This window comes from Balearica regulorum, chromosome 7 (genome assembly GCF_011004875.1).
Source record: "Balearica regulorum gibbericeps isolate bBalReg1 chromosome 7, bBalReg1.pri, whole genome shotgun sequence".
In the NCBI taxonomy this organism is placed as follows: Eukaryota; Metazoa; Chordata; class Aves; order Gruiformes; family Gruidae; genus Balearica; species Balearica regulorum.
The window spans coordinates 18,485,758-18,502,373 of record NC_046190.1 but is presented as its reverse complement, the minus strand read 5'-3'; the positions used below and the strand labels follow the sequence as shown (position 1 = coordinate 18,502,373).

General features: G+C 40.4%; 1 protein-coding gene across 2 annotated transcripts; it reads right to left on the bottom strand.

Annotated features, from left to right (window-relative positions):
• Positions 1 to 7,227: 7,227 nt before the first annotated feature.
• On the bottom strand, positions 7,228 to 15,058 carry SLC35G1 (solute carrier family 35 member G1). 2 transcript variants are annotated; one of them, XM_075758257.1, is made up of 3 exons: positions 14,695 to 15,058; positions 10,404 to 10,584; positions 7,228 to 9,938 (listed from the first exon to the last, which is right to left on the bottom strand). In XM_075758257.1, the coding sequence occupies exons 1-3, from the start codon at positions 14,900 to 14,902 to the stop codon at positions 9,179 to 9,181; spliced, it is 1,149 nt and encodes a 382-aa protein (XP_075614372.1). In that variant the 5' UTR covers positions 14,903 to 15,058; the 3' UTR covers positions 7,228 to 9,178. The 2 variants fall into 2 exon arrangements, with proteins under 2 accessions (XP_075614372.1, XP_075614373.1); XM_075758258.1 differs by lacking the exon at positions 14,695 to 15,058 and adding an exon at positions 10,747 to 10,897.
• Between the last annotated feature and the right edge of the window lie 1,558 nt (positions 15,059 to 16,616).

The following is a 16,616-nucleotide window of genomic DNA, read 5'->3' as shown; positions in this document are numbered from 1 at the left end:
TGCATTGTCCTGCCCGATCGGTAGTGCTGTACTCCCTGTTTGCGTACTGTCGCTGCACACCCAGCACTCCCTGTGGCTGTAGTTTTAAAAAGTGCCTAATCCTTCATGCTTCTGTCTACAAGTTCCTATTGCACCAAGAACATTTCAATGGGAGAAGTGAAATGTGAATAACACTTTTTCATTAATTACCTACCTGGAACACATTTGTAAATGTGCATATGAAAGACGAAATCTGTCTTCTCACAAAAATTGGTCAGTAAAGACTGCAAATGAGTATCTTCAATCCTGAAATGAAGCTCTAAACATTCAATAAAAGGAGATAATAGGCAAATTGGAAAAACATGCTACAGAGTATCTGTGGCCATCACAAAATTTGGAAAGACCAGAGAGTCCTCTAGAAAATTTAAGAGCTGAATCAAATTGCCAAGTATATTACTCTCAAGGAAAACTATCTAAGTTTGTTGATCAAAACTCTGACATTTAGAGTTTTACAGGCTAACACAAAGCAGCATCCATTACCTCAAAACCAAGATTCCCGGGTTTCAGTAAAAGCATACTAAAGAAACAAAATTGTGGGTTTAACACTAGTTTTCCTATTTTCTTCCATACTAACACTGGGATACGAGTTGTAATCTGAAGCAAGCAAGGCACTGTCAAGGGTATTCTTATATAATCAGCAGAGAACAAACTGTTCCTGCTCTTCCTTAAATCTGTACCCAATCACACAGACAGGGTTCATCGGGACAGTTTTGCTACAGAGTTCTTGTCAGGGAGGGAACGAAGAATTCCCCCACACTTTTCCCTCCCCTTTTCTCACCCCCACTCCCTTCTAAGTGAACGTGAGATTCAAGAGGCTGTTCTCTAAAGTTGGGTGGGTCAAGATGATTTATGATAGGCATTTACATTTAAATTTACAAGTTCTGTTGATGCAGGTAATATAGTTAATCTGCAAATTTTACAGTTTGCATAGCTTTATAAAAAATATTTCACCCTTTCCTTCCTTCCCTGAAAATACAACATAGCCTAACTGTGCTGATAACATCATAACTGAAACCTTTATTACAGACTAAGAACTAACGAATTGCAAGGGAAATACAGCTATGTGGTTCCACCAAGTAAAGCAGAACAGCGAGATGAGTAACGAGCAAACCGGGCTTCTGGGGTAGAAAAGACTACCTTGCTATTTGTAGTCCTCCCATAGGATTTCAGATTGTAGTATTTCTTTATCGCTCTCCATTTTTAATAATGAAGAAACTGGTTTACTCTTGCCATATGGCAAAGAACATCAGCTAAGTGTTTTTGTATGGACTTCCTACATGTGTTACTACAAACAGTAGAACACAGGACCTTATTCATATTATATAAAGATGATGTTTAATGAAGAAATTGAACACACATCTATTACAAGGCATTGGTTGGCATGAAATATTTCTGGTAAAGTGAAAAAACTGACACAATCAGGATTACTTTTTAAAAGCATACAGCTTTTTCCTTCACTTCCTGATCAAAACTCAGTAGTGACTGAACAGTTTTCATGGTAATACAAAGGAATGTTTGTTTTAAGAAATAAATTACAAATGGGAAAGTAGAAAGTAAATATTAATATCTGGTTCACAGTGCACTTTATATGAAAGAAAAAGAATTTGCCACACATCTTTTCCAAGTAGTATTAAAAAGGTTTTTCTCTCCCTTGATGTTGCTTAGCTTTCCAAAACCTGCCCAGTACTTCCTATTAAACAGACCACCACCACCCAGTGCCAGCTAACACCAGCAAAAAATCCTCCAGCCAACTTTCCAATGGAAAACAGGTCGACAAGTATTTTTTCTAGCTCGCTGTGCTAGTTAAATGTATCACCTCCTCCTTTTCTAATATTTCCCTCCCTTAAATTAAGGTGAAGCTGGAACAACTGTCCCCAACTCTACCAGGCTTCAAGCCTGGTGCATCTATGCTCAAATTCTTGCACAACTTCCCCATTGAATCAGCTGGTCTGACTGAAGAGGCTCTCCCAGCACAGCTGGTCCTGTCTGTACCCCGGTGCTGTGGTGACCAGAGGGACACAGTTACTGGGGAACCCTGGCACTGGAAATATTTGGCAGTAGGGCCCTGGGGCTGAGGTGCTGGGAGATGTATAGGGCCTTGCTGCCTCAGCACCTGCACCAAGAACCTGCCCGAGAACTATGTAGGGTCTCACCCCAGCCCCAAAATAAAAATGAGAGTGGAACAGAAAATACTTTTGTAAATCCCCCAGTCAAACAGGAGAAAAACAGGGGACAAGAATTACAACATGCTGATCAACTGCTCAGACAGCGCATGTGCTCTATTTCTGTGCAAAATTGGAACTAGTAACCTGAAGTCTTCCTAACTCATCACGTTACCCCAAAGAGTTTAACAGCAAGAATGCAGTTGTCATTCCCCTCCCCCCCTTTTTTTTTTTAAATACAGACCATATCATATCCAGCAACATCATCACTGACGAGATGTCTAATTTCACTACAACATCCCCTCGCAACCCACTGATGTTTAGACAAAGGTGGCAGGCCCACTCTCCCCTTGCTTTCCCAGCTGAGCGTTTTAGGGCAACACAGAGCTTACACAGTTTCAGGGAGGGCACTGCTAACGTCCCCCTGCACCCCCTGGAATGTTTTGCTCTGAAAGGGGGTGCAGGATGCAGCTAAAAAGGTCACAGAAGAGTTTAAGAGATTATTCAAGGGTTGCTGAGCAGCATTCTATATAATCATATATAGCTTCAATAGCATTTGGACTCCCATTTGAATTTAGATATTTACATTGTGTACATCACAATGAAACTTTTATTGTCTAAAACAGTGGATTTGGATTCTTAACAGGGTTTAATCTTACACATTAAGGAATAAATTAAGAAAGAGAGCCCCACCTACTGACAGAACAGTCACACTAGAGAGTAAAAATTAAAGCACTTCATACTTGCTGACCAGAAACACGGAATTTCTTTCCACTTTTCACACAGACCCCAGAATCTCTTCATACCAGCAGGGCAAGAACTCAAATCTCTTTGCTCAGTACGTAAGCTCAGATGACAAAGTAGTTTCTCATTATCCTGTCCAGAATTTACTGCTACTTGACAGGATAATGTGGGAACTCCATTTGGCAGTCAGAAAAGTTCAATACAAATCTAACTGAAGAATCAAAAGAATCAACTGAAACCTATTTGAACAGTTCATCTGCATATCGCATCTCATATATTGCTTCCCATACTAAGAATAGTAAGAATGTTTTATCAAGTCAATAATGAGCAGTGCAAGTTATCCCCTAAGTACTTTGCAACTCTAGTGAAGTTTGTTTTCCAAGTAATAATGGGAATGCTTTTTCCTGTGAAATCCTTTGATCCCTTCCCCCCCCCCTTTTTTTTTTTGGAGTGGGTACATAATTCTAGAAATTTGTTTCAAGAGTTAGTATTTCGTAAAAGCCCTCATTGCTTTCTGTGCTATGTCACTGTCCCTTTGTAAATAAGGGAGATTTTAATGTTGTCTATCCAAAAAGCTCTTTTCCCCCTTCCCTTAAATCTTAAATTTCTACATATTTATAGTTGTTCCAAAGAACCTAGAGAACTGCCAAGAGAAAGTTGCAAAGTTTCTCCACAAAATTCTTTTACAATTAGTTTACTCCTGCCTACGCCTGGCATAGTAAGCTCTCTTGGAAGTACTTTGCTTTTCCTTTAGAGCCTTAGAAACATGGTGTCAAGTCATCCTACAATGTTAATTTTTTGAGCGTACAAGGTGAAAAACAGGGTGCTGGATAGACAGGCTAACGCTGCTAGTACTTCTCCACTATGTAACTCGTCTTCCCTCATCTGTTTTTCCCTCTACAAGTCACACCCAGAAATAAAGATTCATTACATGCACAAAGCTCTCAAGTAGGCTAATACCCTTTGTCCAGTTCTGTTATCTTCTGCTCTTACAAATCCAGACAGTACTGCAGGAGGAACCACTGTTATATGGATAATAAAAGTTACTAAAATCTTTATGTAATATTTAGCATTAGTGGTGGTTTTGCAAATGAGATAATCAGTTTTTTCTTCTGCTTTTTTCTCTTTGATGAAAAGTTATTTAGTTATTGAAACACTACATAATGGCAACCACTGGGATGAATTAAGTATCACTTAAGGGACAAGACTCAGATTCAAATCGTGATGTATGGAAATAAAAACCAAAAAAGCCCACAAAACAAATTGCCACTTGGACACAGGAAAATCTAACTTTACTGACCTGTCAATGCCACAGGGTCTCCAGTTAAGAAATTGTGGTATGGAAGCTGATGGAGCTTCTTTTCGCCTCTGGCTCGTTGCAAGGCATAAAGAGTAACGTAGCATGCTAATAGTAACAGAATTTGAGGCATATGTTGATATTTAACAGGGATTGTTTGATTAACAGTTCTTTCATAAAGCTTTTACAATCACTACATTCAAATATGTTCTACTAATCAATGCAAAACCAGAGATTAATTCTTCAGATTCATTTTATTAGCAATTATGAATATAAATCTCTTATGAAAATATTCTTAGCATTTCAATATATAAGAATTTTCTATAAAAATATACTACTACATAACAAAGCCAGTAACTGCTACAAAACATATAATTCGACATATATTTAACAATATATAGGACATAGTAAAAATCCTTTAGATTAATGCTGAGGGTATTTTTGCCCCCTTTTTGTCCAACAATAACTCACGTAACATAGGAAATTACTCATTCTGATATACAGAAGTGTTATCACCATAAAAGTCTATGTATGTTCCACCCTGAAGTTACCTGCATCTGCAGGAACATAAAGCCACAACTTTTCTTTGGATGAACAGGCAGTTATGATCACAAAAACATTCTGTTGGTAAGTACAACATCCTGCTGAAGTCAGCGCTGCGCATCTGCTGTCAGCACCACCGACCCCGAATCCATGCAGGGACAGAGATGATGCCGATCACGGTTAGAGAACTGGAGAACAGACTCTTCCCGGTTAACTGCTGCTAGTTAGCAAGGAAATAACTCTTCAAGAGGCTGCCTCTCTATTAATAAACTTTCTTCCAACAGACAGCTCTTGAACAAAAGCTCAAGGAAGAGAAAATACTGCAGGGGGGAAGAGTTTGTACTAAATGATGATCAAGGGTAGTATTACCCATCTTGTCATTATCAGTTACAGGAACAGACATCTTAGAGCAGTTTTTGGAATTGAGAAAGAGCCTAGTTTCAAGTTTCAGAAGAAAAATGACACATTGAACTACTTATTTCACCAATGCTGTTATGCTGAGGTTACTTCATGCCTGGTGTTAGACAAATGCAGGAAATCCATTTTAATTATGTGGACTGCCCTTGTCTACACCATGAGCTTGTCAAGTTCTAAGTGCAGATGTATTTAGAGAGCTTTTAGAGCATACTTTCACAACTAACTTAACCTGAAATAAAGTGGCTGCTGCACAGTGACAGTACGTAGCTTTCTCAGCCATCAGCTTTATACAGAAAAGTTGGGTACATAAGGCGTTAAGGCTATAAAGTCCCACCGAAGACATTAGATGATTACAGTGGTTTGCATAGTAAAGAATGTAAGAAACATGCTTGTGATGCATCAGTGACAACCACATGTTTTTACTCTGTGTTTATGCACAAAACAACCAATAATTAATTATTACTCTGTCTATTAAGGATCCACTGAGATCAATACATTGAATTGATATGTTGAAATTCAAGAGAAACTTAACTTTATAGCATAGCAATCGCAATGCAACAATTTTCCATCATATTACAAAGGAAGGACCTCCTATTAGAAAAGTACATTCATCGAACTTAAAAATACTGGAAAGATCACAAGAAGACACTACAGGCAATGAACGTTAATAATACATTTCTGACTCAAAACTCAGAAAAATAACATTTGATCCTGAGAAACTTGCTGTATTAAAACTTAAAAAAGCTAAAAAAAGATTTTGAGACAAAAATCTATCCAAGGAAAGAAAAAGAAAAAAGAAAAGAAAAAGGAAAAATCAGAATCTGAAAGAATCAAGACTCAGCCGGTTTCTTTTCAGATTCTGAAACTGTTAAGCTCTGGAAGAAAAAAAAATTGACCACTTTAACAGAAATTGTAAGAAATATTTCCAATTAAAAAAACCCCAACATTTTAAGGTATCCATACTTTTGTATAATTTCATTCTCTTCAAGACTTCCAACTAAAATTAAGGTTTTCAATCTATATTTGAGAGGAAGAAAAATTACAAAATTGAGGTGGCTGAAAAAACTTAAAACTTAAATGTCTTCAATTCCCAAAATCATCTAGGAAAGCTAGTTATAGAAGCTAGCTCATCATGCTTTATGACTAGAGAAGTCAAGTCCTTCATTCTCACACCAGTTAAACAGTTCTCTAAAAGATGGATCAAAATAACGTTCCAAAAAATACAGTATTCTCCAACACAGGATCTTGTTTAGATTATTTTTTTAATGACTTAAATATTTTAGGAAGGTTTAGAAACAGCAAAAGGAAGTAAGTAGATGGAGTCCATAAGGAAACCCTATAGGTTTGGACAAAGAAAAAAAAAGAAATCATCTGGGGTTTTTGGCACTACAGGTATGGAAATATATTGAAAGAGTTTCTGCAAGAACTTGAGAGAAAAATTACCAATCACTCTATCAGGTTGTCGATTAAGTCAGCTTATTTTCTGGACTTACTTATGTGTTAAGGGCAAGAAAACAGTCCTTTCTTCAGTTGCCCGTTCTTCTCTGCTAAGCATAAACAACACTCAGCAAAATTGTATGACCTAGAGATTTTTCGATATAAGTGTCCACATTATTTTTATTCTGTACTGACAAAGCAGCATTCATACACTGTAATTTAAACTATTATCTAATTCCCCTTCCTCATGCTTTCACACTGACATCAAGTTCAGGCTACTCTGGTTTTGCCCTCTCCAACAACCTTACTAAAAAGTTATGTAGCTGGATCAGCTCCCAGGGCCAGCTCACCACACAACCACACAAGCACGAGCACTGAGCCAACGGGAGGGAGCAGCACTAGCTGACAACCCAAGTTCATGTCAATCTGAACTGCTTTGGAACCACACCTTTGTAAGTGTTGATTCAAACACATGCATATTAAACATGAAATGAAGGTCTATTTTCCTTCCCTCCCCTGAAAGTTGTTGTTCAGTGGCAGTAATGGCTGAGCAGCAGAAGAAATTATAAACTGGGATTGTTTTGAGTATTAAGTGAAATGGGTGCCAAACTGGTATTTTATTATTACCTCAGGCTTTAAAGAGATGTGAAAGCAGTTTCATACTACTCCTGACCTTGTCAGCAGTAGCTGAACTTCAGCCTTCAGGAGCAGCAGAGAATGGGTAGCTGGAAGCAGGAACTGATTCTACCACTCAGGTGGAATCTGCTCATGTCCATAAACGTACACGGATTCAGGGTGCTGGTTTACGTACAGAGTCCTGCACAAAGATGGCTCTTCACATCCAGATGCATCCCAAAGTACTGTACACACTCCAGTCCCTCGGGACTCAAGTCCCTAGATCTGCCCGGCCAGGATGCAATGCTTATTGACAAAAGAAAAGATAAATGACTAGACATACGTAAATCAAAATATGAAAACATCTGCCACCTTTAGTGATTTTGAAAAAAACGTATCAAGTCCACAGAACACAGCATTCCCCTTTAGAAAAACACTGGAGTAAATAACTGAAAAGCATCTCATGATACAAAGAACCAAATAAAGATCCAAATTAAAATTTTCTTTAGGCACTACTGAGACAAGACTCAAAGGTATGTAAGATTCCATTTGGGAAAATCCCCCTACCTGATACTAAACATATACTCTCCTCAAACATGAAGGACACTAAGATCAGTAACACAAGCCTTTTTTCTTAGTATTTGTTACTATCAAAATAAAGCCTATAAAAGCAAGAAGATATGTAAGAGAAGTGACTAAGTGCAAATTCAAAAGGGCCAGCTGGAGAAACAGGGCTGAAGCTGCCCACTCGCACTGCCTGATGGGCAGTGTGGATGCCTCCATGTCACGAGATGTGCATGCATAGCTCCAGCCTCCCACCAAGCTCTCCTCAAACCTGTTCTCTAGAATCTCTGCTATGACCTTGGCCAACCTGCATCTTCTGTGAAACTGCAATTACTCTGTATTCTTGTAAAGTCTTAGGAAACAGGCAAATGCTTTACTGTAAATCCTCCTAACTTTATGAAGGCCAAGATGACTTAAACTTGGTCTCATAAAGAACTTTTGTATATAAGAATCTAAACAAAAGGGTCATAAGCAGCGTTTAAAATAACCTCTATTAAATACCTAAAAAATATAATCTTTTGCATAGAATAAAGTGCAGCTATAGCATAACATTCCATACCACAAGAAATAGCCAATTTACAAGTGGTATACAATTAAATGCTGCATCTCATCACCAAGACTGCAGCAACCAAATACATGTTTATTGGGATAAATCACATTTTAAAAAAAGGGATTAGGTTGTTTCATTATGCCCGTAAAGCAAGTGCAAACATTTGAAATTCTTTTTAGAAGAAAGCAAAGCTGATAAATAATTTTCACAAGTTAATTTTCTCTTGATATCACTTGGAAAGATGAAATACCCTTTGTTCTTTTAGAATCCAAATTAAAAATAAATCCCCATTTGGCATCTGTTTTGTGAAGACAAAAAAAAAAGAAAGCTTGTAAATGTGCACGCTTTAACTGTTCTATAAAAGTTGGATGTTTATAGGATTATAACTCTTCATTCCCTTCTAACTTTTGTACTGCAATCCCTCTGGTAATGAAGCACAGAATAGTATTAAATAAGCCTGGGAGATTGATTTCCACTGCTCACAAGAATAGAGAAAGGGTCTAAGAAGTGGAGAATCAGGAATTTTAGGAAAATGCAAGCCAAAAAACTATTGTCCACTTTTGATAGGAAGCAAGCAACTTTTAAATATCTATTTCTCATATTTGCATGCCTAGACATAAGAAAGAAAAGCATATACCTAATCAGTTGTTAAAACATCTTCAATTTTGGGTTTTTTTTAAAAATCAACTTATTTTATTGGATAAAACTTGGTACTACAATTTGGTAAATTAGATTTAAAATAAATAAAAATAAATATTGTATATATATTTCAAGATTGCTTGTTTCTGTAATGAATTAGTGTCTGTATTGTTAGATTTCATTTTGCTTAGCTTTTTTCAAGGTTTGTCGCCACTTACGAATGGCAGTTCCAGAACTACTAGCTACTACACAAAGAGCACCACCAACAGTCCACCAAGTTGGTAGATGATTGAGAAAAAGAATTTGTAAAATAAAAGCAAACACCACATCCATTGTTTTCATTATGGCTACGGGTCCAGCTTTCTCTATCTGTAATGCTTTTGTGAGAAATATCTGACCCCCTAACCCTAACAAGCCTATTAATATTAGAAGAACTCTATCTTTACCACAATGTGGTAAACGCCATTCATTCATAACAAACAATGCTATAACACATCCAATTAAACCAATGACTGCATAATACCAAACTGACACAAAATAATGCACAGATTTGCCCACCTTCCTTAGTATAACAAAAGTCGAAGCTGAAGATACTGTGCTTGTAATTGCTGCTATAGTTCCTTTAAGGTGATCTGTGTAACTTCCTTCAATCCCTGCAACTTTTGACCCAAACAGAAATGGTGGTCTGGCAATAAGAATCACTCCAGTGACTGCGAAGAGGGTAAACAGAAGATCCCAAATACTGTACTTTTCTTTGAGAAAGATCCATGCCAGCAATGACGTAAAAACAGGACTGCTAAAAGTTATAACAGTGGCATCAGCTAGTGGCATGACTTGGAAAGCATAGTAGAGAAGAATCATTGCACTAGAGCCAAGGAATCCTCGGAAGAAAAGAAAAATTCTTTTACCTTTTGGTCCCAAAAACCCTGTTCTGAAAAACAGAAATGTCACATTAATGTCACTGGCTTATTTCACGACCAATATCCAATCACATTTAATTGTACACACCTTTCTAGGGGAGGGACTTACCTCAAATGTCAAAATATTTTTAATTGATCACAGACCAATTTATTCCCATCACCACCCTCAATCACATTCAGAGTCTGGAAGCTATTCTTCCAGCTATTAATTTTTTTTTTTTTTTTTTTTTTTTTTTTTTAAGAACATTACTTTATGGAAGATCAATACATTTGATATAACCCTGCAGAAACCTCTACAATTCAAAGAGTCAAAGATTTTCAGTTTTCCGAATTGTACTAAGAAACTATCAAGTAATCCAAAACAATGCTATTATGCAACTGAACTCTGAATTCAAAGAATATTGCGATCAGAATTGTCACTCACTTAAATCAACATCTATTTTTAAGAAATAACTTTAAACATCTGCTACACTTACTTGTAGTATATTAAGCCAGGAAGAACGAATGCCATTTGGAAAACACATCGAAATGCACTCACTTCCACTGAATGTACATCTTCTATTTTTTTAAGAAATAAAGAGGCCACTGAGAAAAGGAAGGCAGACAGTACGGTATAAACCAGACCAAGTCCCGGACAGGCAGCTTTCTTCTTTGTTCCTGCAACAGATAAACTCCAGTTAATGATGATGTATTAGATTTCTCAGGTCAGGTAGCTCTACATAGTGCAGTGCTCCATACATTTGTAGCTATTCTGGTAGTAGAGGGACAGAGGAAGCAAAAGAAACAAATGCAAATACCATGTGTATTTACCAGACCTACCTTGAAAATACATTTCACTGAACACCACAGCTCTCCTTTTTTTTCTTAAAACCAGAGATAAGAGATGAACTCTAATACTTTGCATACATCCCTACGCATCTCACAGTTCTACGTGAGTTAGTAGGCTTTACTTCTTTGAGGCATCAGACTAGTTGTACGATTCTGACCATAGCCCAAGGACCAATAAATACAACTGACTGCAAAATGGTCCACGGTCAGATTCTGAAACACTGAACTTACTACCTGGGAATCATCTGATTATTATGTAAGTTAATTAAGGTTCCTAAGAAACAATTTAATTTCCTTTTCACAAACACACACACATAAAAATTGTGCGCAGAACCTAACTTCTGTTATACCTCATTATTTTGCACCCAAATCACCCTAAATTTGACCTAGACCTACAGAACTTGTATATAACATTTTTATCGTGCTGTAAGAATCCATATATTTTCTTCAAATAAACATCAAATATATATTTTTAAGCAGAAGAAATTTACATGACTAGTTTTAAAACAACATAGGCCCGTTTAAAGTACTGATACGTATCACAGTTCCATGAAGACCTTGGTTTCACCTTAGATTATGCTTATTTATCAGACTTTCTCTCCCTGAAGTAGTTTCCCAAGTCTAATGGTTTCTATTCAGGCTTCCTCATTGCTTTAGGCCCTTTTCAGTGACATCTCTTCCTTGTTCTACTCATCTTCTCCACTCTTGACTATGAAATAAATAAAAAACATAATAAAAAAAAACCCAACAGGGTGAACTGCTGCTGAACTCAACACAGCCTCCCAAGAAATCAGACTTTTTTGTTATTGCATTGCTGCATAAAAGCAACAGTCATTCCACTGAACCTAGAGGTGAACACCATGGAAAAGAGAACACATGAAAAATTTGAGTGGGATGTTACCTCACTATCTCTTTTCTTTCTGTCTGCATAAAATATTGGGAGTTACCTTTCTTCTACAACACCCTCTAAAGATAAGAGTGAGAACTCCGTGTCTTTGAGGTAGTGTTTTGATAAAAGGGAGCCTCATCTCACATTAGTGTAGGAGCCCATGAGCCTTATGGAGCCTTTAAAACATAACCAGCAGGGCAAGCTGTGAGTTGCTTAGCAACTAAATATGGCTTTGAGGGGTTTTGTTTTGTTTGGGTGTGTGGTTTTTTTTAAGTTAACAAAACTTGTCACAAACCATTTTGATCCTCCTCGAGATCAGCACTCAAGGCAGAGAAACTGCTTCTTACTACCTTAGAGTGAAGACTGTGGGCTGATACAGTGTGTACAGCATTGGTCCTGGCTTTAACAGTTCTAGAGATCTCCAGGCTTTACAACTGCAACCAGAATTTAAAGTAGGCAGAAGGCCTGCTTTTCAAGGAATCCAGCCACGCTACAGCTGTAAATGAATGATAGTTTCTACTAGACAGAAATAATTCTATTTAGCAACAGCCACTTACATAAAAGGGACTATAAAAACTACCACCAACCAACACTGGACTGGGACATCTAGCCACTATGAAACAGAGTGGATTTAAAAAATGTTCATGAATTATATAATGTCCTAATCCACATAGTCACAGAACTGCAAAATCAACAACGTCTCTAATATTAAAGCAAGAGGAATCAGACTGGCCTATAGCTGAAATGGGAAATCCAAAGCCAGGCTGGCTTATGGATGAACACAGCACAAACAGAACTATTAACTTTTATTTCAGGCCTGATAGCTTGTCTGATTGCTACAGGACAAAGCCAAACTAAATAATGGAAGTGTTGAAATGGAAAACCAATCAAATTAAAGCAAAGTAAGCTGAAAGGATCTTATACCCAGAACTAAGCTTTGGATTTGAAGGAACAAAGAAAAACCAGAAGGAACTCATTTTTGTGAGCTACCCAATATATCAAGCCTATCAGAAACAGTGTCTTGTAATACTAGAATTTAAATCATCAACATCTCATATTGCCAAAGCATGTACTCAGTGTGATGAGAAAGTGTTTTATTTCCTTTTAAAAATAAAATGGTACAAGTTCTTCCACCAAAAACATGAATTGCAGTTCTGAAGAGTACTTATTTCAAAATATGTTCTAAGGAGAAGTCAGGCTAAGATAACATTCCCACCCCACAAAATATTAAGTCCCCGAACACTAGCCCAATGCCATCAAAATACTCAAGCACTCATGCTTTTTTTTAAAAAAGCTGAAAATAAAAAAGTTTCAAGTAATACTCAAGTTCTCTTTTCTGAGTGGCTACAGATTTGGTTCTCCAATTTTATTCCCTGGCCATTTAAGGCTTTCAAACAATCTTCCATTCCTGTTTTAAGTACTAGTCAAATGTCTCCCGCTTCACATAATTTTCTGTGTAAATTCTTTTTTTTTTGCATTTTAATACCATGCTTTCTTGCAAACAGTTTTTATACTTGTAAAATGCATACAATGAAGAAAATTACACTTCTCACATACATGATCTCGAGAATAATAGCAAAGGCAGAAGAGTACTGGCTGTGGGGAAGGTGGTCAGTGAGAAGATGATTCTCCCAGACCATCAGGAAAGCCAGGAGAGGGTAATCTGCTCTTCACGCCATAAGAAGCAGAAGAACAGTTCTCTCTCAGACTTCAGCAAAGCGCCAGAAGCGCAACAGCCTGCATCTGAACTAATCATGGTCATGCAGACAAGATCTAGGCATGATTCATATAGTTCAGCCATTGACTCAATTAACATTTTTGCTAGACAGACTAACAAAAAAAAAAAGGGGGTGGGTGGGGGGGTGAATAAATGCAAGTTTCTCAGGATTTCAAATACTGGGTTTTTTCCCCGAGCTTTGCCTCAGAAGTGATACCAATGTGAATTTCACTGGTGAAGCGCACTATTTCTTTTGGCCTCTCCACAACTCACTAGCTAACAAAGATTGCCATTTTATCCATTTTCTGCTGGAAAGTCAATTATAGTCCCTAATTGATGAGAAACACATTTTCAGTGAAGTTGATTAAAAATTACACATGCTGAAGTACTTCAGATAACAACTTCAAAAATTATTTTAGGATGGCATTTACGTTTCAAAAGGAAACCACATTAAAGTTACAAAAACATGTTACATATTTCGCAGTAAGTTTGAGGCTTTAATGATTAAAAATGACGAAGAAGTGAAGCACGGATTAAGAGAAAATAAAGAGCACTCTCACACTAAAGCAAGATAAGAATTACCAAGGAAGTCATAGTTGCAAGTATACGGACTTGTTGAACAGCACTCAACGTATTTACAGCGCCAGAAGTTCACACCGCCAGACGGCACCTCGATTTACCCAAACCTGCCTAGTCTTTAAAACTTTGACAACAGGAAGTACTGTTTTCCCGAGGGACAATCGTCACCGAAGCCCTCACAGCCCTACGTGTAGAAGCGACCCAGCAGCAGCCCGCCCCTGGGCATGGGACTGAGCGGTGCGCGGCCGGAGCGGCCCCGAGCGCTGTGCCCGCTCCCGGGGCGGGGGGGGGGGCACCGGGGACCCGGCCCAAGCCGAGCCCGGCGTACAAGCACAAGGGCCAGCGCCACGGAGGAAGTCGTGGCGTGGCTGCCGCTTCACTTTACTTCACCAGGGACCGGCTTGTCCGATAAAGCGGAGAGGGAGGGAGACGGCGATGTCGAACACGCTCGCAGGGGACCGGCCCGGTGTCCCCCCGCCGGGCACAAGGTGTGAGCCGCCGCACACGGGGACGACTGGGAAGCGGCGAGGCTACAGCCCGCAGGCAGGCGCCGACGGGGACGGCACAGGTGCCGGGCGCCCTCTGCGGCCGCCCGAGCTCGCTCCGCGCCCCGCCGCCGCTTGCGGTGAGCCCCGGTGCCCTCGGGGCCGCTTCCTCTTCCTCCGCCCCGCCGGCAATGTCACCAGGAGAGCGGGCAGCCCAGCCCGGAGGGAGCTGCCCCCCCTGCCCCGCTTGCCAGAGTCCCCCTCCTCACCGAGTGCCTTGCAGCAGCGCGGCGAGGACAAGCCCCAGCAGCAGCCACAAACGCGGCTTTCTTCAATGCCCGCCGCCTCCATGCCGGGCGCTGGGCACAGGCAAGGCTGCCCCGTACCCGCACCGTCCTCCTGGCTCGGCGGCACCTCCGGCTCCTTCCCGCCAGCTGCCGGAACAGCGGCGGCCTCACCGCCCTGACACAGCACCATGAGGACGCCGGGCTGCCCGCGATGCTACTGACTCCTCACAAGCCGGCAGGCACCTGGCCTCCTGCGCATGCGGTGCCACCGCCCAGCGCCGCCCGGCTCCCTCCCTCCCCCGCCCGGAGTGCCCTACACCCGCGGGGCGGGGGACTATACCAGGTCGCGGCTTACACCCCCCGGGTCAGGACCCACCCTAGGAACAGCCGGCTTGCCAGTCCGCCTCCCACGGCAGATACCTGCCTGAAAGCTCGGAGGGAGCCAAACGCCCCTCCTGGGACAGGCAGCAGCGCCCTGCCCCGCGTCCCCTCAGCCCGCGGTGGCCCCCCTGTGAGGGACGCGGCGCGGGGGGTGGAGAGCTCTGCCCAGGCGAGGGGCCTGGGCCGCGCCGGGCCTCGGCGGGGAGGAGCGAAGCTACGGCGCCTCGGGAGGGGGAGCTCTCATCTCGCCGGAGAGAGGAGGGGGGCAGCGGCGGGAGGAGCGGTACTGGCCCCCGCCGGGTGACCGTTAGGCGCGGCCGGTGCCGCCGGGGTGCTCGGCCGTGCGGGGCGGCACAGGCCGTGGCTGCTGCTAAGCAACTTTCTGAGGCGGTGTGCTTGCAAGCAAATAAAACTGGAAAACGATGACACGAAGTTATTTTAGAGGCGTTGTTGCGTCATCTGAGCGCCTGAAATAAAAGTACATAGCTGTTACTGTACGCGGGACTCATACCTCACGGTATCGGCTCATCAGCCTGCTCATAGGCAGGATCTACTCCGAGATAATTGAGCTTTTATTACAGCCTCACCATATTCTGTGTGTCACAGTTTGAAATCCTACTGGTCCAATCTCACCGATTTAAATAGCTCGGCTCTCCTTCAGCGGGCCCATTAACATTTAATTGCCATGTCAGTGAGCAGTGGCGGTGGCAGCAGCATCTCTGGAAGAGCTGCTCCCTGCATCAGCAGCATTCGTAGAGGTCAGAATGGAGCTGGGGGGGCTGGGGGGAGATTTAGTCATCCTGTGTGCATGTGAAAAGCCTTGCAGCATTGTTAGCAGGGTACAAAAACCATTTAACCACCTCCTCGTGGTATGTTTTCCTTCAAAAAAACAATGTTGCCTATATCTTTGGGCAGTGGAATCGGAAGCTGGTGCAAAGAAGTAAAGTAGCCCCTTTTCCTTACCCGTCAAAGAGTGCAGAGAAAAAGGCAGAATAAATTTAAAATGCTAAAATTTTTCCCTTTTGAGCAAGTTAAGCTGTTACCAGTAATTAAAATAGGGAAGAATTTCTATTCAAAGAGATTTATGCTCACACTGATCTTTCAGCTGCATAAATTAATCAGTGTTTATTTCTTTATTCTTAACAAGGGGAAATGTAATCTATAGCATTAGCAAAATGAGTACAAAATGGTAAATACAAGCTATTTCACACAAACTATTTCAAGCTTTCCCTCAAGCTACCTCATAAAAGCTATTTCAAGCTTTCCTTGTCTCTGATTTAGTGCATTTTATAGTCTATGCTAACCCACCAGAGGCTGTAAGTATTTCATTATCTCAGAGCTAGCATTTGATTAATATGACCAGAATTATTTCACAAATTATTCTTAACTAAAAATTAGATGTGTTATATCAATTATTAAAAAAGAAATGAATTAAAAAGTTTGTGTTGAAATCAGGATTAATTCTTTCTAAAGAGTTACATTATCTGAAGTCCTCTTGCTATAAACCAAGAAAATAAGTAAAT